General features: G+C 42.6%; 1 protein-coding gene and 1 long non-coding RNA gene across 2 annotated transcripts in view; one reads left to right on the top strand and one right to left on the bottom strand.

Annotated features, from left to right (window-relative positions):
- The window catches only part of TMTC1 (transmembrane O-mannosyltransferase targeting cadherins 1), a 273784-nt gene extending 255479 nt beyond the window's left edge, over positions 1-18305 (bottom strand). The window contains exon 1 of the mRNA XM_072798473.1: positions 17927-18305. Coding sequence (XP_072654574.1) covers positions 17927-18210 — 284 coding nt within the window. The 5' untranslated portion in view covers positions 18211-18305. The remainder of the gene's footprint in view (positions 1-17926) is intronic.
- LOC140617305 (uncharacterized) lies at positions 17057-21144 on the top strand. Its single transcript, XR_012017540.1, has 3 exons — positions 17057-17288; positions 20680-20937; positions 21018-21144. It is a non-coding gene; the product is annotated as an uncharacterized lncRNA (long non-coding RNA).
- The last annotated feature ends 3106 nt before the right edge of the window (positions 21145-24250 follow it).

Below are 24250 nucleotides of genomic sequence, written 5' to 3'. Positions count from 1 at the left end.
TTATTTATTCATGAGAGACACTGAGAGACAGAGGCAGAGACACAGGCAGAGGGAGAAGCAGGCTTCCCGCAGGGAGCCTGATGCGGGACTCGATCCCGGGACTTCAGGATCACGCCCCGGGCTGAAGGCAGGTGCTCAACCGCTGAGCCACCCAGGCGTCCCATACATCTTTATTTTAACAAAGGCATTTATCAAAATATTTAAGAAACTCCTTTTGTACAAGATACAAGATGGATCTGTAGCAAACACAAAGAGTGGTAAATAATAACCAGTGTCTCCTTAGATGGAGACCTTCAGTGTAAGTCACAAGATTCTGACATTATCTCTGGTCTGTCCAATATTTCTATCAAAAACTCAGCAAGATCTATTGTGTATGCTAAACAAGCTTGCAGAAAACCTTTATCTGTGAAGGAGGGTCCATTGTACTAAGGAGACTAAGATTCACAAATGTGTAAGTGCTTAATACTGTTAATTAATTCTTAGTCTTAGAGACTCAGATTCACAAAGAGCTTGATATTAATTAATTCTTACAGGTAGAATATGGGTAAGAGTAAAGTCTCACACATGGACATAAAAGAGAACAAAACACTTGCAATCCAGACTAAAACGATACACATAGTATTGCCCAACGGCTGTTAATTTACTCTAAATTCAAAGAGTTATCGTGTCTTGGCTATCAGACCAAACTGCATAAAAGAACTGCACAAGTCAGAATAATTTTCATTTCAATTTCACTAAATAATAATTTCATTAAATTTGAGTATCTACTATATGTCTACTATATGTTATGTAGGGCCCAGAGATACAAAGAGAAGACATGGCACCAGCTACCAAAGAGTTAACAGCATAGTAGTAGAAAGGGACATTAAACAGATAAATAATTAGAGAAAGAAATCAATCAATGGGAGACTCTACCAGGAGCACAGATAGGAAAGAGGGAAGATCCTGCCTGTGTGCCTGAGACAGAAGGTAGGTGGAATCCAGAGTGGGACAGCAGCCCCTCTAGGTTGCTGGGGCATCTTCATAAGAGAGCTTCAGGATGCTGGAAGGATGGGGAGTCTCATGTCTCAGGGGGGTGCCTGGATGGCTCAATCACTTTTGTTTTGTTTTTTTTTTAGATTTTATTTATTTATTCATGAGAGACACAGACACAGAGAGAGAGGCAGAGACATAGGCAGAGGGAGAAGCAGGCTCCTCACAGGGAGCCCGATGTGGGACTCGAATCCCAGGCCCCCAGGATCACACCCTGGGCTGCAGGCGGCACTAAACCACTGGGCCTTGGGGGCTGCCCTGGATGGCTCAGTCAGTTGAGCATCTGCCATTGGGTCAGGTCCCTGCTCAGTGGGGAGCCTGCTTCTCCCTCTTCTCCTCACTTGTGCCCTCTTATCGCTATCTGTCTCTCTCCTCTCTCTCACATAAATAAATAAAATCTTGGGATGCCCGGGTGGCTCAGTGGTTGAGCGCTTGCCTTCAGCCCAGGGCATGATCCTGGAGTCCCAGGATCGAGTCCCATGTCAGGCTCCCTACAGGGAGCCTACTTCTCTCCCTCTGCCTATGTCTCTGCCTCTCTCTCTGTGTCTCTCATGAATAAATAAATATCTTTTTTAAAAATAATAAATAAATGAATAAATAAATAAATAAATAAATAAATAAATAATATATACAATCTTAAAAAAAAAAAAAGATGCCTCAGGAAAGCAGGCTTCAGGAAATGAATGCTCAGCCTTGAGAAAGATGACAGAAATGATGCCAAATTCTCCAAGGGAAAGGATCTTTGCCATACGATGGCTATGTCCAGCGCAATGCCTGGTTCACACTTGCCAAGATTAAGTGGATAAATGGATGGATGCATATAAATGAATGAATGAGTGAAGCAATGCACTTACTCAAGTAGCTCTCAGAGTGGAAAGGAAGATCCAGTCCATAAACATGTTGCAAAGAGACTGCCCACAGGCCAAGTTTAGCATGCAAATTATTTTGTTTCACCTCGATGCCTCTTCTTTCTTCCTTAAATTTACCAACACTTTTAAAACAGATGATTTCATATAAAAATTTCCAGCTTCTCTTGAAATATTAGAAGACCTGGCAATTCTGGGCCTACACGGTTACATGGAAATGTGTGCCCATTTAGATGGCACGAGTACTCACAATGTGCCACAATACAAGCCAACTTACCAGGAAACAGACTTCAGCTCAAAGAAATAGTGTTTTAAGACTAGAATTAGTGTTTGGATAACCAGAATTGTCCACGTAGAGGCATGGAAAACAGCCCACCCAAAATACCACCTAAGAAGAATGGTCTCTCAGGTTCCATGTCACCCTGAAGGTACTCCATTATTTCATTTCCTCAGTTTTTAAAAACTCTTCTACTATAATCCTCAAAAATTATAAGCATTTTTTCATACATTGTAAAAAATTAATTTCTTTTTCTCATCCATCTCACTTAGCACACAGTAGATTCGAAATGAAAGTTTACTGAATGAGCAAATAAACTCAAGTTGGAAGGTGAAAAGATCATATTTCCCTTTCAACAATAAGAATCTCTAATTTTATTTGATTTAGCCTTCATTTCTAATTTAAAGCTAAACTGAACAGTAGGAAATTGTTTTCTTCCAGAAAAAAATCTGAATAAGGGCACGTGGGTGGCTCAGTCAATTAGGCATCTGCCTTTAGCTCAGGTCCTGATTCCAGGGTCCTGGGACTAAGCCCCACATCAGGCTCCCCACTTAGTGGGGAGAGTACTTCTCCCTCTGCCTCTGCCCCTGCCCGACCGATGCTTGTTCTAACAAATAAATAAAATCTTAAAAAAAAAAAAAAATCTGAATGGTCATGCCTGACTTCCAGACTTTGGCAAATATGAATGTAAATACACCTCCTCCATCTGAGCTCCTCTGCCTCCCTGTAAAACTGCCCAGAAAGGTGAGGCTATAATGAGCTCACAGCAATCAGAAGGCACAGGTTTCCAGAAAAGGTCACAGGGTCACACAATTTAGCACCAAAAAGTCAGAGGAGGAGGAGAAAGCCATTAGCTGCCCCTCTGGCTCGCATAGCCTGGAGCTCTAGATAAAGCCCCTTACTCTTAATTTTCTCCTTTGGAAAATAATTCTGTTTTTAAAAGAACAAAAACAGTCTTTATCCTTGGAAGAAACTTCTACTATGGAATATACTAGGATCCTTCCTCCAGGGGACCCCAACTCCACTCCAGTCAAACAGCTCTACCTCAATAAACTGGCAGAGAGGTCTGGAACCTGCATAACAGGTCATGATTCTCCCCTGTGTGGACTCAAGTCTGGTTTTTGGCCCTGAACCTGGAGTTTTCCTGGTATATAGATGAAGCAACATTTAAGAGGGCTGCACATCGACTTCATTCCTGGGGACAATGTGATTAATTAGCCACCACCAGTGATCCTTCCCAGGGGGTCGCAACACTCTGATTATCACTACATCCCTGCTGCCTATCATGGTAAACGCACTCACCTTGTCTTTGGCAGCTAAGCTCTGCCACCTGGCATCTGGTTCTCCAGGATCCCATCACCCCCACTGAAATCAGAAAGCCCACCTCATTCGCAGCATCACCCACATCACACTTGCCTACAGAAAGAGCCAAGGCAAAGAGGTGCACGTGCTCCCTCATTAATGTATTCCTCAATGCCTCAGCGAAGGGAAAATCTTCTGGCCCTCTCAGGAAATGTAGTAGAGTGGTAGGAGGAAGGTGTGGGCAGGCGGCATGTGATAAATGCACTGCAACATTCCTATTCCAACGAGCTTTTGGATTCTTTCTTCTATATCACACCAGAGATATTTGGCATCTCAACCTCACGTAACATATGCTCCCATTGAGTCCCAGTGGTTCCCAGGATTCTGAATCCCCTGGTGAGCTAGCTACAATTGCTAATTCCTTCATCCCTCCCCAAGATATCCCAAGTCAGTAAATCTGAAATGGGACCCAGAGATCTATCCCAAGAAACCCAGTGATTCGAACCAGGTGATACTCAGAACAATGAGACACACGTCGCAGAGCTTAAAGGAAGGCTACGTACATTTGCCACGCTTACCAGGAAAATTCAATTTTCTCAGCAATGACACAACATACATTCTTTGCCAATAAGAATTATAAACCAGAGGAAAGAAAAAATAAAATGTACCCCCCTTTATCATCTGTTTCCCCTGTCCCCAATAATGGGTTCTCCAACACTTTCTTTGTGAGTTTCCACAGCCCACAACTGAACACAGTACATTCTCCTGTCTTCCTCTACTGCCTTTCATTTTTCTTCTTTCCCATCTCTTGCCATCCACTCAGCTCTCAAATGCTTGTAAGTGCTTTCCATAGTCTTCTTAGATCATTCAACCAATAAATAACAACATCTGGTTTTTCTCGTTTTCCTCTAAGGAGAATCCCTTTGGCCCTTAATCATTTCAGTTGCTCTTCTTCTGCATTCCCTCTAGTATCAGGAATAAATCAGCAAATCATCATCACTTAATGTATCAAAGAACCAAAGGATGTGATTTGCAAGCACTGATGCAAACAACAGTGCAGAAGGGAGGCTGGTGCTCTGAGACACAAACAAAATCCATGGTTTGGGCATGAATGTTCCAGGCATCCCATTCTCACCTGGCTACGAGGAAGCTACGGGGAGGGAACAAGGGAAGAGGAGCTTGTCAGGAGAAGCGCCCATCCATTCAGGGGGCAGTTACTGTCACTATTGTCACATAAATGCTCAGAGTAGCAACTGCATCAAAGAAACAGTGGGGAAATTGAAGACAAGATCTGTCACCCTATCTAGAAGACAGCAAGTCCCAGAAAAAAATCGTCAAAAGCAGAGTCAGCAAATAATAAAAATTAACAGATCAACATCAAATATAATATATAGTGTTATAGCTACAATTGAGTTGTCAATTTTTAGCAAATGTGTTTTTGTTTAAAGGTAAGTGTTGGGGTCCCTGGGTGTGTCAGTGGTTGAGCGTCTGCCTTCATTCGGCCCAGGGCGTGATCCTGGAGTCCTGGGATCGAGTCCCACGTTGGGCTCCTTATATGGAGACTGCTTCTCCCTCTGCCTGTGCTTCTGCCTCTCTCTCTCTCTCTGTGTCTCTCATGAATATATAAATAAAATCTTTAAAAATAAAAAAATAAAGGTAAGTGTTTGGTAAAGTTCTTAGAGGCAACACAATTTCTAACAGTGACTACTCAGAGTTCAGGTGAGGGAAAGTCCTGCCGCATCGGATCCCACTCCCTTCAGACACTAGCTGCAAGTTCAATGGTCCCCAGGCTACCTGCACTGCTGACCAACTGGCCACATATTTGGGGGCTCCCATAATTCTTTTAGGTTTGATAATTTCCAAGAATGACTCAAAGAATTCAAGAAAGCATATACTTACAATTTCAGTTTTATTATAAAGGATATAAATCAAAACCAGTCAAAAGAAAAGACTCATAGAGATAGGTCTGGAAGGGTTCCAAACACAAACTTCTTATGTCTTCAGGACACAACACCCCCTCAGCACAATGATGTAGGATTACCAATCAGAGAAACCCAACCAAGCTTCAATGTCAAGTTTTTAACTGAGGTTTCATTACTTAGGTTGATTGATTCAATCATGGGCTATGTGACTGAACTCCAACTCCAGCACCACTTACCCTGCCTGGAAGTTGGAAAGTAGGGCTAGGGCAGCCCCGGTGGTGCAGCAGTTTAGCACCGCCTGCAGCCCAGGGTGTGATCCGGGAGACCCGGGATCGAGTCCCATGTTGGGCTCCCCGCATGGAGCCTGCTTCTCCCTGTCTCTGCCTCTCTCTCTCTCTCTCTCTCTCTCTCTCTCTCTCTGTGTGTGTCTCTATGAGTAAATAAATAAAATCTTAAAAAAAAAAAAAAAAGGAAAGTAGGGCTGGTATGTAGCTCAAAGTCCCATCTCTCTAATCACACATGCTTTGGTCTTTCCAGCATAGCCAGCCCACTTTCTGAAAGTATCAGGAGGCCCACTATGAGTTACCTCTTCCTTAGCATAAACTCAAGTGTGATTTTGGGACCCACTGTGAGCCACAGAGACACTCCCATCAGTCAGGAAATTCCAAGCGTTTGTGTTTTTTTAAAAGATTTTTATTTATTTATTTATTCATGAAAGACACAGAGAAAGAGAGAGAGAGAGAGAGGCAGAGAGAGACAGACAGAGACACAGGCAGAGGGAGAATGTGGGACTGGATCCTAGGACTCCAGGATCACACCGCAGGCGGAAGGCAGGCGTTAAACTGCTGAGCCACCCAGGGATCCCTGTCCAGGAAATTCTTTACCTGCCTCCACTTTTCTCTGACAGAAGAATAAAGGTAAATAAACCAAGAAATAAGCAGACTTTTTTTGTTTATATTATAAAAGTGTAGCTCTGCCTAAATATTTACCTGAAAAAGTTAAGCATTCACAAAAATGATTAATTCATTCACTCTTTCAACAGTCATTTATGAAGCCCCTACTTTGCATGCCAGACACTGTTCTAGGTGCTAAGGATACACCTGATGGAGCTTTCACAGTAGTGAGAGAAGATAAAAACCAACAATAAATCCATGTTGCCAGAGAGCTAAGGCAAAGAAAGAGAACAGAGAGTGAGAGAATGAGGATGAAACAGAGGAGAGTTTGCCATTTTGAATTGGAAGCCAGGGAAGGTGTCAAGGAGGAAGTGACATTTGAGCAGAGATTGAAGGTGGCGAGAGAGCAAAGACTGTACAGGTCTAGGGTAAGAGTATTCCAGGAAGTGCAAAGTGCAAGGGTCCCAGGCAGCAGGTGTGGCCTATTGGGCACAGGACTGTATAATGCTAGCAGAGGTAGAAGGAGGTGCAGATTGATGGACTAGAGGTCAGAGGGGTGGCCAGGGGTCAGATCAATTGGGTCTTGTAGAACAGACGCCATTTCTTCTCATTTGGAAAAGCAACAGTGCCATTGCTCTGGCATGACCAAGCATTCCTCCCCTCGTCCCTGTCTTTTTAAGTGGAATGACTACATATTCAAAGTTAGGAAAAACATGACTTGTAGCTCCAAAGGAAGACAGAAAAGACATGTGTTGATTTAAAAAAAAAAAAAAAAAAAAAAAGATTGCTTCCAAAAGTGTTTTCCAAGCCTTCACTCAGAGATTCACCTATAAAAATCCTCATAATTCAAAAATACATTCCTCTCATTTTCCATCCTTCCTACACTGCCAGACTGCAGTCTAAAGCCCATTTCACATCTAAGGCATATGCTAAGGGACAACAATCTTAACCTCCTCCTTTTGGGGTTTCTAAGATAAACCTGAATTTGGCATGCAATTTTCAGAGGCCATTTCTTCATTTTTCTCTATAAAATCTTTATTGCCTCCAATCATATTTTTCCTTGGCTATATCTATCATTGAACACCCTAGACAATCTAGCCAAACAATCTCCATGTGTTTCCATCATAGACGTAGAACACAAACCTATCAGCTCTGCTGCAATAGACTATCTCAAAATGAGTTCCAAAGAGGGACAAATCAAAAGGAATAGAACCAAAATGAACACACTACCATTTCTTTTAGGTTTTGGGCACAGAGGCTAGAGCCGATTTTCATGGTTGGCTTTTCATCTGTGACTAAAAGATGCAAACTGCTGCAAAAAAAAAAAAAAAAAAAAAAAACCTTCTCCAGATCCAAGCATTAAAATGTTGCAAATCCTTACAGCTGCACATATTAAGATATTCTATTTTTTAACTCTGACATTTGAAACCACCCACTTTCACTCCTATGGTTTATATCACCATCAGAAGCCTTCAGTAAGACAAACCTTTATAGCAAACTGGTAGACTACTATGATCTAGTAGCCTAAACATGGAATGAGAACCAAGAGCTTAAGGTCCTTTAATTTGCCCTAGTTTCCCATCTTTACCTTGGAAAAAAAAAAAAAAAAAAACCTGCTTTTTTTTCTTGTTGAAGGAAGCTTCTCCTTGCTTCCTGATGTGGAATGGCACTGCTAACGATCCAGCAGGAGCTTCTTCTCAAGAGGAAAGGGATGGAGTGGAAATAAAATTCAAAAGCTCAACATCCTTTAAAATCAATCAAGGCCATTTGTCATGGTGAGGGTTATGGGCATCATGGGTCTTGGTTCTGTGTCAATTAAGTGTCTACAGAGTGACTTAACATGTTTAATGTGTTTAATGTCCTGATTCCGGAGTTAAAAAACAGGTCATGGCCGATGGAGGATAAAGAAGCAAAAAAAGAAAAAAAAAAAAAAAAAAAAAAGGTTACTGCTGCAGATTAAGTTTCCCCAGATGTTCTGATTCTGCTCTACAATGGTCCAAAAATATTCCTGTGTGCCCTCGGAAATGATCTTACGGAAAGACCGAATAGAAGATTTGACTTAGGAACAGAAATTCATTAGAATTCTAGATTCACTTCAAGGAACACAGAGATGACCGCTTAGATCAGTTAAAAGTGCCACCGGAGAAGCGGAACCCCCAGGGATGACCCAGCAGGAGGGGTTTGGGGCGGAGGCCTGCCCTTTCACGGCCAAGCTGGCCAAGCGGCAGCTGCGGGCCGGGCCGTCTGGGTCAGAGGCCTCGGCCGGGCAGGCGCTGGGAGGGAGGATGCAGGGCTGAGCGCCGGGGAGGGGCAGCAAGAGCCCGAAGCCGCGAGGGGGAACCGGGATGTACTGCTGCTGCCCACAGCCGCTCAGGCTCCAACTTTCACGACCGACGCCAGCGACCGCAAACAGGCTGACGACGCTCCTCCCTCCAGGGCTGCGCTCACACCTGCACCAGGTTCCAAGTTGCTGCAGCACCGCGATCTGGAGAGTTCCGGGGGGGCCGCCCAGCTAGCTCCAGGCGCGCGCACACCTGCGCCGGCGGCCCGCAGGCCTGGGACCGCACCCACCCACGCGGACCCCGACCCCCGACCCCCCACCAACAGGGTCGCTTCACTTTCACTTCCCAGAGCTCCAAGGAATCTCTAGCGCACAACCTAGGGCGATGCAGGGAAACGGTTGCCAAAAAAACAAAGTTTCAATTTCGTTGCACTGACATAGCACAAAGCCACCAGATGTTTGAAAACTGCCTTCCTGTCCCTTTGCACCCTGCCCCGCAAACTGGTAGAGTAGGCACTCTAAAAATCCATTCCCTTAATTAATAAATAAATAAATAAATAAATAAATAAATAAATAAATAAATAAATAAATAAATAAATAAATAAATAAATTTAAAAAATAAAAATATTTATCAAATAAATATTTGAATAATTTTAATTCAAATATTTGAGGGGGTGGGAGTGAATGCGTGACGGGCACTGGGGGTTATTCTGTATGTTAGTAAATTGAACACCAATAAAAAATAAATAAAAAAAAGACAAATAAATATTTGAATAAGTTCATCAATTTATTTGATGAATATTTTATTTATAAAACACATATTTGATAGATATTTTATTTATAAAACACATATTTTATAAATAAATATTTTAATTTATAAATTATTTATTTATTTTTCAAAAGATTAAAAATCCATTCCCTCATTCCGATTTCAGCAGATTTCTTCCTTGAGAAAAACTGTGATTAATAGCTTTCCATACATGCAAGTACCTTTATAGTAATGAGCATTACACAGCTTTATTTATTACTGTGTTTATTTATTGTTCTTTCTTAAGGTAATTTCTTTCTTCTCTTTTTTTTTAAGATTTTATTTATTTATTCATGATAGACCGAGAGAGAGAGAGAGAGAGAGAGAGAGAGAGAGAGAGGCAGAGACACAGGCAGAGGGAGGAGCAGGCTCCATGCCAGGAGCCTGACATGGGACTCGAGCCCAGGACTCTAGGATCATGCCCTGGGTCAAAGGCAGGCACTAAACTGCTCAGCCACCCAGGGATCCCTCTTAAGGTAATTTCTAGCTCTCAGTATGTGTGACATTCATTGAATCAAAGATAATAAACTATTTTAATAAAAACTAGGTTTTTTGGTTTGTTTGGTTTTTTTAAAGATTGTATTTATTTATTCATGAGAGACACAGAGACAGAGGAAGAGAGATAGGCAGAGGGAGAAGCAGGTTCCCCATGGGCAGCCCGATGAGGGACCTGATCCCAAGACCCCAGGCTCAGGACATGACGCAAAGGCAGATGCTCAATCACTGAGCCACCCAGGTGCTCCTAAAAATTAGGTTTGAGCGCCTGAGTGGCTCGGCTGGTTAAGCATCAGATTCTTGATTTGGGTTTGGATCATGATCTCATGGGTCATGGGATCAAGCCCTTGTGGGACTCCACACTCAGGGGGGAGTCTGCTTGCAGATTCTCTCCCCCTGCCCATTCTCCCACTCATGTGCACCTGGTTCTTGCTCTCAATCTCTCTCTCTTTCAAATACATAAATAAATTGTTTAAAAACAAACAACCTAGGTATGAGTTTTGCCCTGGGAAAGACAAGCTACAGAACAGGAGAAAATATGTGCCAATTACATAGCTGACAAAGGACTTGTACACCCACAATATATAAAGAAATCTCAAAGTTCAACACAAAAAATAAAAATTAAAAATTAAAATAAAACTCTACTTAGGAAATGGACAAGAGATACAAAGAGACATTTTAGCAAAGATGATACACACAGGGCAGATAAGCACATGAGTATATTTAACACCATCAGCCATTAGGGAAATGCAAATTAAAATCACAATGAGATATCACTGTACACCTATCAGAATGGCTATAATAAAAGACAGTGACAATATCAAATGCTGGCGAGGAAGCAAAATAACTAAATTACTCATACATGGTATGAAAAGCTCTGGAAAACTATCACTTTCTTAAAAAAAACTAAATACACAACCACCATGTGACCCAGCAATTGCAATCCTGGACATTTATCCCCAAGAAATAAAACTTATGTTTACATAAAAACCTATAAATGAATGTTTATAGCATTTTTGTTTGTAATAGCCCAAAACTGGAAACAACTCAGATGTCCTTGAACAGGTGAAGGACAACCCTGGGCTACCCACACGACGGAATACTACTCAGCAATAGAAGAAATGAACTACGGATATGCAACAAATCTGAATAAACTCCAGAGTGCTAAATAAAAGAAAGCCAATCTCAATAGGTTACATACCATGTGATTCCACATATAGCACTCTCAAAATGATGAAATTATTTTTCAACATGGAGAACAGGTTAGTGGTGATTATGAAGCAGAGTGGGGTGGTACAGATTAAGGGGTTGTTATGAATTAACATTGTTTATAACAATGTTAAAGAAGCAGGAAGGATCCTTGTGATGAAACTGTTCCGTGTCTTGACTGTGATGGTAACCTTGTAAATCTACATGTGACATCTGCATAGAACTAAATACACACTTAACAAAAATAAAAAGAATACATGTAAAAAGTAAAATCTAAGTAAATGCTGTGGATTGTATTAATGTCAACTTCCTGGTTGTGATATTATACTATACTTATGAAAAGCTTTAACATTGGAGGAAAATCTCTATATTATCATTTATAACTGCATGGAAATGTACAGTTATCTCACAATGAAAAGGTTTTTTTTTTTTTTTTTTAATGCCAAAGACACTATATAAAAAGGAAAGTACAGGCCAACATTCATGATAAACACAGATGCAAAAGTCCTCAACAAAATACTAGCAAACTGAATTCAACAGTATGTTAAAGGAGCACCCACCATATACTAAAGGAACATCCACCATAACCAACTGGGTTTTATCCCTGGAACTCAAGAATGGTTCGACATGCACGATTTACCTAATGTTATATGCTACATGAACAAAATGGAAGGTAAAAATTACACGATCATGTCTAGGATGCAAGAGAAGCATCTGACAATATCCTTTGCGGTAAAAACTCAAAAACTAGGTTTAGAAAGAATTCACCTCAACATAATAAAGAACCCACACGAAAAGCCCACAATTAACATTATACTCAATGGTGAAAAACTGAAAGCTTTTTCCCTAAGTCAAGAAGACAAGAATGCCCACCTTTGCACTTCTATTCAGCTTAGTACTGGAAGTCCGACCCAGGGCAATCAGCCAAGTAAAAAAATAAAAGGCATTTACATTGAAAAAAAGAAATAAAAGCATCTGTTTGCAGATGACACTGCTCTTTTATGTTAGAGGACCCTAAAGACTTCAAAAAAAAAAAAAAAACCTGTTAGTATATTCAAATTCAGTAAAGTTACATGATACAAATCAATACACAAAAACCAGCTGCAAATGTATCAACTATATTTCAATAAAAAAATCAGCTGCATTTCTTAAAATATTTTATTTATTTATAAGAGACACAGAGAGAGGCAGAGACACAGGCAGAGGGAGAAGCAGGCTCCATGCAGGGAGCCTGATGCGGGACTCGATCCAGGGACTCCAGGATCACGCCCTGAGCTGAAGACCGATGCCCAACTGCTGCGCCACCCAGGTGTCCCTCAGTTGCATTTCTGTACACTAATAATAAACTATCCAAAATTAAGAAAACAATCCCATTTACAATAGCATCAAAAAGAATAAAATACTTAGGAATAAACTTAACCAAAGAGGTGTATAATTAAAACTATAAATCGGGATCCCTGGGTGGCGCAGCGGTTTGGCGCCTGCCTTTGGCCCAGGGCGTGATCCTGGAGACCCGGGATCGAATCCCACGTCGGGCTCCCGGTGCATGGAGCCTGCTTCTCCCTCTGCCTGTGTCTCTGCCTCTCTCTCTCTCTGTGTGTGTGACTATCATAAATAAATAAAAATTAAAAAAATAATAATAATAAATAAATAAAATAAAAAAATAAAATAAAACTATAAATCACTGACAAAAGAAATTAAAGAAGACACAAATAAAAAGACATCCCAAGTTTATGGATCAGAAGACTTACTATTATTAAAATGTACTATTCAAAGACATCTATAGAGTCTTGTATTCGTTATCAATATCTCAATTACTCTTTTTTACTGAAATAGAAAAAAATCATAAAATTCATTTGAATCTACCAAAAACTCTAAATATACAAAGCCATTTTGAGAAAGAACAAAGCTGCAAGCATCACACTTCCTGATTTCAAACTATATTGCAAAGCTATAGTGATTAAAACACTATGGCACTAGAATAAAAAGAAACATACTAACCAATGGGAAAGAATAGAGAGGCCAGAAATTTCCCTACACATGTATGGTCAAATGATCTTCAACATGAAGGCCAAGTATACACAACAGGGAAAAGATGGTCTCAACAGTTTGGGAAAATAACCACATACAAAAGAATTAACCTGGACCCTTACCTTACACTGTATACAAAAATCTACTTAAAATGATAACGATTTAAATGTAAGGCCTGAAACTGTAAAACTTCCAGAAGAAAAACAGGGGAGGGGCGCCTGAGTAGCTCAGTCAGGCAAGCATCACTTCGGCTCAAGTCATGGTCCAGGGATAGAGCCACATGGGCTCCCTGCTCAGCGAGGAGCCTACTTCTCCCTCTCCCTCTGCCTGCTACTCCCTCTGCTTGTGCTCTCTCTCTCTGTCAAATAAATAAATAAAATCTTTTTTTAAAAAAATGGAAAAGAAAAAAGAAAAGCAGGTGAAAAACTTTATGAAGTTAGACTTAGCAATGATTTTTTAAAATATGACACCAAGAGTACAAACAATAAAAATAAAATTGGGTAACTGAGACAACATCAAACTAAAAACCTCTGCACAGCAAAGGAAGTAATCAACAGAGTGAAAAGGCAACCTATGGAATAGAAGAAAATATTTGCAAAGCCTGTATGTGATGTGTTACTAATATACAAAATACACACGAAACTCCTACAACTCAAGGTAAAAAAAAAAAAAAAAAAGATGAAAAAATGGGCAAAGGGCTTGAGCAGACATTTCTCCAATAAAGACTCAGCCATCAAAAGGAATGAAATCTTGCCATTTGTGACAACATGGATGGACCTAGAGACTTAGTATTATGGACTTAGTATTATGCTAAGTGAAAGAAGTCAGAGAAAGATGAATACCATATGACTTCATTTATATGTGGAATTTAAAAAACAAAACAACCAAACAGAACAAAACAGAAACTGACTCAGATACAGGAAATGAATAATTGGTAATTAGTTCCAGGGGGTGGGGGTAGAGTGAGCAAAATAGGTGAAAGGCATTAAGTACAAACTTCCAGTTATAAAATAAGTAAATCATGGAGATGTAATGTACAGCCTAGGGAATATAGTCAATCATATTATAACAAATTTTTATAGTGACAGATGGTAACTAGACTTATAGTGGGAACCATTTTATAATTTATAAAAACACCAAATCACTATGGTATACATCTGAAACTAACAGGATACTGTATGTCAATTATACTTTTAAAAAAAAGAGAGACATACAAATGGCCAATAGGCACATGAAAAGATGCTTAACATCACTAATCACCAGAGAAATGCAAAGCAAAACCTCAATGAGTTATCACCTCTGTCACACCAATTAAGCTGTTTTTTATGGAAAATAATAATGATAATAACAAGTGTTGGCAAGGATGTGAAAAACCAGAATCATTAGACACTATCCGTGGGGATGTAAAAAGTACAGCCTCTATGGAGAACAGTATGGCGATTCCTCAAAAAGTTAAAAATACAATTACCTTATAATCCAGCAATCCTACTTCTGGTTATCAATCCAAAACAATTGAAATCAGGATCTTGAAGAGATATATGCACTGCCAAGTTCACTGCAGCAATATTCACAGTAACTAAGACATGAACACAACCTAACTGCCTATGATCAGATGAAGGGATTTTAAAAAGCAGCATATACATACAACGAAGTATTATTCAGCCTTAAAAAAGGAAATCCTGTCATATACAACATGGATGGAGGTAGAGGACATTATGCTAAGTGAAATAAGCCAGTCACAGGACAAATACTGCATGATTATATTTAGATAACGTATCTAAAATAGTCAAATTCATAGAAACAGAGAGTAGAATGACAGCTGTCAAGGGCAGGGGGAAGGGGAGCCCAGAGCGTTGCTGTCCAGCAGGTATATGGTTCCAATTACACAAGAGGAATGAGCGCCACAGATCTGCTGCTGTACAACATTTTGCCTGCAGTTAATAATATTTTATTGTGCTCTTAAGATTTTTAAGTGGCAAATCTCATGTTAAGTGTTCTTACCACAAAAAAAATAATTTAAAATGATCTTGAATTCTCAGATTTTTTTTTAAGATTTTATTTATTTATTCATGAGAGACACAGAGAGAGAGAGAGAGAGGCAGAGACACAGGCAGAGGGAGAAGCAGGCTCCATGCAGGGAGCCCGATGTGGGACTCGATCCCGGGTCTCCAGGATCACACCCTGGGCCAAAGGCAGTGCTAAACCGCTGAGCCACCCAGGGATCCCTAAATTCTCAGACTTTTTTATTCAAACAAGCCTAACTTAAGATATACTTAGAAGTGTGTATATATATTTAAAAGGCTACTTTAACTTTATTTTCTACCTAAACTACCTAAACTACCTAAAGTAAAAATCATAATGACATATTCTATATAAGGTGCCTAGGCCAATGTTTGGTTCACACTGAGTAGTTACTAAACGTGGTTTTCTGTCCTTCCTTGCAACATCTTTAGAGTTGTGTGGGTCTAACATCAGTGCCGTCCCTTATACGTGCCCCTCTTCATGCTGCTGCACAAGAAGACCCAGTGTGGAGAAAGCTTCCGGGTCTTATTTTAATCCACACCTGTGAACCCAGAAACATGAGCTTTTTCTTTCTGAAGAGATATCTCCCCCTTTCCAATTAGTGTTGCTCTCTAGATTTGCAACTCAATCCGCTCAAAAAAAAAAAAAAAATTATCTTACATTTATCTTACATAGCCAGTGAGATAAGATATACAAAGAGAAAAAAAAAAGATATACAAAGAGCAATAGTTTTAGACACCAATCTGCATTTTGTAACCAATGAGTACACAGTGAGCAGTTGGCCCCTCCCTGCAACTCTCCTTCCCCCTTCCCCCCTTACCCTAAATCCTTGCTAACATGCTTGCATCATTGTCTACTTCCTTCCCCATTCCTCTCTTTTCTCTCCCTGCCATCTCCAGCATGAATGAAAAAAAAACATTTTAGAAAGTGAAGAAGTGAAAACATCTTCCCCACCTTCCACCAAGTGGGCACAGGCATTTGGCCCTGGCTTTAAAAATTAAAATAAAAAAGATTTATTTATTTGACAGAGAGAGCAGGAGCTCACAAGCAGGGGGAGCCAAAGAGGGAGAGGGAGAAGCAGCTCTTGGGGGAGCAGAGAGCCTGATGGATGCGGGGCTCCATCCCAGGATCCTGGGATCATGACCTGAGCTGAAGGCAGCCGCTTAACTGACTGAGCCACCCATCCAGGCGCCCTGGCCCTGACCTTTTAAAATGGAAAATGCTCACATCCAGTTGGTCTCCACGGCTGTTACAAGCCAAGCACAGCTCATGCTGTGAGCTTCCACACCTGAAACGAACCATCTTCCCTCCCTGTTAAAAATGAATAAGCAGATCAATCTAGAAGATGAACATATATATTTGTACCATCTGAGATTTTAAGAAACATTTGGAAAACTGAGAAACTCCGTCATTAGCTGAGGTTATCTTTCAGCCAAAAAAACCAAAACCACTTTCCAAAGAGACAAATGTTTCTAAAATACTCTCTTCAGAGTCAAATGTGCAATTTCCTCGCCCTCTTTTAAAACACTGAATTTTCAATGGAAGAATTAAGTCAAAAGGCCATGAATTACCGCCAACTGCTAGGGTTTCCTTTCCTAAGTCATCACAGCCACCTGTCAAGAAACCTTGGCCTCCTGGCCAGAGGCGAGCTTTTCAAGCTGCCTATCCCGTCTCGAATGACCATCACCATAAAGACGGGTTCATATTACACCCACTGCAAAAGGCTTAAAATACGGATGATACTGAACCAATATTATTTCAAGTTTCTGTCCGGCGCACTGTAAGCTTTAATGCTGAGCCAAATTACAAGGGGTTGAGTCAGGCTCGCGGTGTAGACGACCGCGCTCAGGCAAAGCCCCTCCTCTCCTCCTCTTCCGCGTGAAGCAAGCCCTCTTTTAAATTCAAGAAAATACTCCACCCTACAAAAACCTGGCGTTCGCTCGGTTCCCTTTACACTTTATTCACACCAGAAATGCTGAATCATGACTCTGAGGGTTGTAAAACAAAAACTATTTCGACTGGGACACCAGGATCCCCGGAGGATCCCACGCTTCTGCAATCCTTTGCTTTGCATCTTTTAAAATCGAAATCGCGAGCCCCTCCGCAGACCTGCAGACTGGAAAGGCTCGGGGAGCAGCCGAAGGGTGCAGGTCGGTGGGGGGGTGGGGGGAGGATGCGCTCCCTCCGCGCCGCCTCCCCAAAACCCGGGAGCCCCGGCAGCGCAGGGCTCTCGCCTCCTGTCCCCCCGATCGCGACCCCACAGGGGGCTCATCCTCTCGCCCCCAGCAAGGCTGCCCTAAAGCCTTCGGGAAACCCCCAACTTGGAAGCATCCTCACCGCAGCCTCGCGTCCGGGACTCCGGCGCCCGCACGCTCGCGCCTGGCCGGGCCGGGCATCTCCGGGCATCTCCGGGCATCTCGGGGCATCCCGGGGCATCCCGGGGCGCGCGAGCATCTCCCCCCGGCCCGGCCTCGCTCGAGAGCGCGGCCCGCCCGCAGCGCGGACTCTTGACAAAGTCGATCCCAACTCGCAGCCCGCGCCCCGCCAGCCGCCCCGGGCGCCCGGGGACCCCGAGCAGCGCGGCGGGGACGGCGGCAGAGCGAGGCGCGGAGGCGCACGGGCCGCAGGAGGAGAGACGAGCGCCCCCCCTCCAGCCGGTCCCGCAACTTCTCCCCTCGCTCGGGCCGCGGGGTCGGGGGCCGGGGGCCGGGGGCCGGGGGCCGGGGGGCGGGGGCCGGGGGCCGGGGGCGGTGAGAAACGGCGGCCCGAGCGCGGGGGACCGACTCACTTGAAGGTGAGGACGCAGAGCGGCCGGTAGGACTTGTGGCTGGTGTTCTCGGCCATGCCCTTGCCCCAGAAGTCGTTGCTGAAGATGCTCCAGCGGAGCGGGGCGCCGGGCCGCACGTCGGGGTTGTTCACGATCGCCCACACGTCGTCGTGCACGAACTCGCCCCGCAGCGAGCGGCCGTAGCACAGGCAGCTCGCCCCGGCCAGCAGCGCCGCGGCCCCGACCCGCGCCAGTCCGCAGCCCGGCCGCCGGGAGGGCGCGCGGTCCCCGCCGGTCACCACCATCGTGCCGCCGCCGCCACCGCTGCCCTGGCCGCTCCCGGGCGCCTGGCATCCTCCCCGGAGGGGGGCTCGGGCATGGTGCGGCGGCGCTGCACCGCCGCCGGCGCCCCGCGCTCCGCCGCCGCCTGCGCCGCCGAGTTGGCCCCGCCGCAAATAAACAGCCGCCCCCCGCCCCCCGCCTCCCGCCTCCCGCCTCCCGCCTCCCGCGGCCGCCGCCGCCGCCGCCTCCGCGCCACTGCGCATGCCCCGCTCGCTCCCGCCTCCGCCCGCCCCGCGCCATCCCCGGACCCGGGCCGCCCGGGCCGGCGCGCAGGTGGAGCGGGGCCGCGGCGCGGGGCGCCCGGGAGGCGGACGCGGGGCCCCGGGGTCCCGCCTGGCGCCCCCCCGCCCCGCTCCTCCGCGGGCGCCCCCGGGCCGGGGCAGGGCGGGCCGAGCAGGTGCGCACCCCACGCGCGCCCGAGGAGAGTGGCGGCCGCGTCCCGGGAAGTCTGCAGCCTGGGCGTCGGGGGGCCGCGGGGGACCCCGAGCTGCCGAAGCCCCGTCCCGGCTCCGCCCGGGGTCTGCCCCCGCCCTGCGCGGGGGCTTCGGGGGCGCCCCTTGCTCTGCTCGCACCTCGCCGACGGCCCGGGGTGGGGGTGGGGGTCGGGGTCGGGGTCGGGGTCCGGGCTGCGCCCTGGGCTGGCTCCTGAAACATTTCTTCTCGTTTGAAACTCTTTTAAGACGATCCAGGAGATGCTGAGCAAATTACTTTTTTCTTCCCACCTAAATGGATCACTTGGGCCTGATTATTATTTCCTGGGCTGTGGGCGTGTTGGAACTGTTCCTGCTAAGTCAATACCACTTGGGGAAAAAAGAAGAAAGAGTGAAAGAGAAAGAGAGAAAGAAATAAGGGGAGAGAGGGAGAGAGAAGAAAGAAAAGAAAGAAAAAGAAAAAGAAAGAAAGAAAGAAAGAAAGAAGAAAGAAAGAAAGAAAGAAAGAAAGAAAGAAAGAAAGAAAGAAAGAAAAAGAAAGAAAGAGAAAGAAAGAAAAAGAGGGAGGGAGGAAAGAAAGACGGAGGAAGGAAAGAAAGAGGGAGGGAGAAAGGAAGGAAGGGAAGAAAGGAGAGAGGGAGGAAAGAAAGAAAGAAAGAAAAAGAAAGAAAGAAAGAGAGAAAGAAAGAAAGAAAGAAAGAAGAAAGAAAGAAAGAAAAAGAGAAAGAAAGAAAAGAGAAAAAGAAGGAGGGAGGGAGGAAAGAAAGAAAGAAAGAAAGAAAGAAAGAAAGAAAGAAAGAAAGAAAGAAAATGAAAGAAAGGGAGAAGGAAGAGAGGAAAGAAGGAAGGAAGGAAGAAGAAAGAAAAAGAAAGAAAGGAGGAAGGAAGGAAAGAGGAAGGAAAGAAGAAAGAAAAAAGCGGGAGGAAAAAAAAGAAAGAAAGAAAGAAAGAAAGAAAGAAAGAAAGAAAGAAAGAAAGAAAGAAAGAAAGATAATCCCCCAATCTCCCCATTTTTCTGAAAAGTTATTTTCTTTTTAAAAAAATACTAATTATATATGTAAATAAGGTAGGTATCTCAGAATGATGAATGATTACTAGAATTTCTCCAGGTTCGAAAAGTCTGTTAACTCTTTGAGACCCATCGTAAATTTCCATTGCTATGTGTTATTGAAGTTACCTGGAATGTGACACATCCAAAGAAAAACTTAAAGTACGAAATTTGCCATATATTCCCATCCTTCAAAGATTCTTAAAAGGTTTCATTGATTTTTTTTTAAGTAAAATAAAAGGCAGAAATTGTTCTTGTACTGAGCATTTGTGTGACTCTTTAGCACATCAATTTTTTTTTTTTTTAATTTTAAGATGTATCTGAGCATTTGAAAACTCAGTGAATGAAGACAAACGTATTCCAGGTCAAGATGCATTTCATCCACTTCACTTTGCTTTTTGGTGACTTGAAAGTCAGTGACTTGCAAACTGAAACGGAGAAAGCCAAGCATCGATGTTTATCCTTACCTCAAAACTTTTTGACCCATGATAGCTTTAATATCCAGCCCCCACACACACCTGCATCTACCATCTTCCCCACAGAACACACTACAGCCTTTCCTCTTTGCCTGCCCCTCACTTTAATAGAAATATATTAAGAGTATATTTGTGCTACAACGTGCTAAGTACTGGGCTGGATAAACAAAGCAGCCCAAAGTGTGACTGTGTGGGGTGTGTGTGAGGGGTTAACACAATCAATGTCAAACTTTCTAAGTTGACTTTTGACTAAGACAGTGAAATTGCCTTTGCTGAAATGATAGATTTAATAAGCCAATATATATCAATCCTTACCTATCATCAATAGAGGCTTCCTTGAAACAATGCCTTAATCCCAAAGAATGACTAATAATAGAGTTTTACAGAGACCTTACTCCCTCCAATTACCCTTAAAGTGCCCAGGTAGGAGTATAGTCCTGCCCATCCCCTTCTTATATGAGTTCTTTTCCTTTTTAGGTGCAGAGTTATCAGAGTTCTCCATGACAATGGAGAAAAGAGAAGGATGAGAGCTGAACTCCAAAAAGACATTGGAAGAGTAAAGGGAAAGAGATAAAGGAAACATCTAAGTAGGGTTCCAGGTTTCTGCGCTAGATTTCCTTAGGTTTTCCTCTACATTCAGCGGCATTTCCAGCCTATTTAGTTCGGATGATAAATTTGGGATGGATTCACTTTAACATAGTGAGATTCCTTAAAAGTCCTCTCAAGCATGAACCAGTAAGTAAATTTTTTTTTTAAATTAAACAATTCCTTTGCAGTCCCATCACTTCCTAATTCAATATTGTTCTGTGTTACAGGAAAACAGTAGAAAAATGGTGATGTCAGAGATGGGTTTACATTGATATGCCAAGTCCATCATCCCCTCTGCTTCTCTCTTAAGGTATAAAGCACTCATCTTGGCTAATAAAGGGGCCCAAAAGGAAATGAGATTTTATTCCTGTTGCTTAGTCTCTGATTATTTTTAAAGGATTTATAATTAGAGCAATACTACCTAAGACGTCTTTTGTCCACTCAGAGCAATTTAAAACATAAATTATTACAGAAGTGCTTCTCTGAGAGTCATACAGATTAAGTCACTCATGCAAATTAAAAGGGACCACAGTCCTTAAAGAAATTAGGACACAACTAAAAATAAATCAAGGATAAGTAGGTATTTTAATAAAACAAATTTCAAATTACTGCCCACTGTGCTTTTTCAGCCTAATATACATCCTGTTCAGGTACACCCTTAATAAAGGAACAAATGCAGTGTTACAGAGTCAGGAATCAAAAAAAAGGAATTGATAATTTACATTAAAATAAATTTTTGAAAAAAATAAAAATAAATGTTTGTGGTTTAGTTATTTAAGTATTACATGCTCCTGAAGAAAATACAGCAAAATAGGAAGGAAAAAAAACAAGAAAACAAGAAAATTAAAATATACTTATACTTATCCTACCACCTGGGCCTAGGCAACATGCACTTTAAGAAGTTGGCCAGCATGAGGCTGGACAAATGTGGGACAGTCTGAGGTGTCCTGTGGTCTGAGAACTGGCTGTGCCCAGGTCTGTCCCAGGGCTGCTAGCAATGACAGTCGCAGAAGCAGCAGCCCCTGGAGAGAGGAAGGGTTCCTCATGGCCATAAACTGGCTTCCACACCTGTCTCCAGAATGTATCTCTGTGAATTCTGCCCAGAATTAAAATTAAAGAATATCCAAAAAAATTATCTGTGATCCTGCACTTGCTGTCTCTCAGGCAATAAACTTTGTCAGCAAGTTACTACAAGATAAAAGCATATATGTGTACATGAAGATAAAGCATAGCAAGTACTTACTAGACTCCTTCAAAGAGTTTAGAATCTCTGGTTTGAAAGCTGCTGCAGCATTGCAAAGCAAATATCCACAGTCTTAGAAACAGACATTACATTTTAAGATTATTGTATACAAAAGAAAAAAAGGTATTTTTCATACAAATGAAATTTTAATTACCTATATTTTTATTTTTACACTTTAATTATATACAAATGAAAAAGCCACTTTTCTTTTCTTGTACAACCTCCACAATTTATGGGAAATGTCAGGAAGAAAACCCGCTAAAATACCCTGTATCGATTTACATTTAAAATTAAACTCAAGCTTACAACAAACTAATTTGTATGAAGACTTAAAATTTTTTAGAAAAATTATCCCATCAGAATCATTAGCTCTAGAAGTACTGTGATTTATATTTTGAATAATTTCTCAGAAATTTATCCTAATGTCACAGCCTATAAAATACTCTTTAACAGGGGCACCAGGGTGGCTCAGTGGTTGAGCGTAGGCCTTTGGCTCAGGTCCTGATCCTGGGGTCCTGGGATTGAGTCCTGCACTGGATTCCCTGCATGGAGCCTGCTTCTCCCTCTATGACTCTGCCTCTCTCTCTCTGTGTGTCTCTCATGAATAAATAAATAAAATAATAAATAAATAAAACACTCTTTAACAGTTCTAGTACAAGTTGCTTCAACAGAAAAATGCTTCTGAAAATTAAAATGCATTCAGAAAAAGTCCTGATTCGTAGCATTTGTTTAACTTCATGGTGTAAATATTCTCACCATGGTCAATTTCATGCTACCAACATGACGTCACTGAATGCGGAGATGAGAAGAGAAGCATAGTAGGATAATATACATAATTCTCACCAGACAGATACAGGAGATAGGGATAGGATCAAGAGCATATTGATAGATCTAGTAAAATTATTTTACTAGATGATGAGTTTTGAACATTTATTATCTTTGTGACTGAATCTATATGTTTATATAACTAAATTTTTTATAACAGTTATGTTTAACAACCAGCTTACAAAACTCCTATATATTTAATAATCAGTTTTTGTGAACTAATATGAATTGACTGGCACACTCTCAGATGAAATAGGGTTGGTCATTATTAGTATCATAATTTTGAATTTGAGGCATAAGTATGGGCAGAGGCAAAGGGATAACTATACTTGTGTAGTGAAGAGTTAGCCTTACCTAAAGAGAGTCCTGGCCTTTGCCTTAGCTACTGGGAGATAATCTTTAGGCTCCTGGAATTTCCTGCCTAACAGAATTGTCTTTGTTTGCCTAGGGCTTTGGCCACCGGACAGTCTAACAATGTAGTTTATGACAGGAACTTTGGGTTACACAGTATCAGCTCTGACTTCTGGGAGATCTGGCCACTAAAGATCTTAGCCTGATCCCTGGGAGGGGTTGACGAACAAGGTCAGCCATGTGGACAGTATGTGATGAGCCCCATGGGGTAACAACTCTGGACACCAAAGGCCCAAGTCAGCTTCCCTGGTTTGGCAATACTCTGGACATATTATCACACATTAATGCCAGGATGGAGACATGTCCTTGACTTCATGGAGAGAAGACAACAGGCATGCTGTGTTTGGTACTTTTGCCTGGACTCCGTTCTTAGGCACTTCTTTCCTTGGCTGATTTTCATCTGTATCCTTTTTCTGTAATAATCCTTCACTGTGAGTGTAACAGTTTTCAGTGAACTCTATAAATCCTTCCAGAAAATTCTCAAAACAGGGTGGTTGGGGAACGCCCTAAACTTTCAATTGGTGTCAGATGTGGGGGCACTCTTGTGGAAACTGGCCCAAATGCTCCTTAATGCTATTTTTCTACTTTAAAATTTTTCTGTTTCTTAAAAAATCTTTTAAGAAACAGGATAGCTATCCCCCAAGAAGAATGGAAGAAATAATAGGCATCCCCAAAGCTGTTACACTAAATTTTCTTCTTTTTCTCTACTTAAAGTCTTCAGGAAAGGCTACAAAAATAAAGCTAAGGGATCCCTGGGTGGCGCAGCGGTTTGGCGCCTGCCTTTGGCCCAGGGCGCGATCCTGGAGACCCAGGATCGAATCCCATATCAGGCTCCCGGTGCATGGAGCCTGCTTCTCCCTCTGCCTGTGTCTCTGCCTCTCTCTCTCTCTCTCTGTGTGACTATCATAAATAAACAAAAATTAAAAATAAAATAAAATAAAGCTAAGCTAAAAGAAAGAAGGAAGGAAGAAGGAAGGAAGG

Source organism: Canis lupus, chromosome 25, assembly GCF_048164855.1.
Source record: "Canis lupus baileyi chromosome 25, mCanLup2.hap1, whole genome shotgun sequence".
NCBI lineage: Eukaryota > Metazoa > Chordata > Mammalia > Carnivora > Canidae > Canis > Canis lupus.
This window is presented reverse-complemented; position numbering and strand designations above follow the sequence as displayed.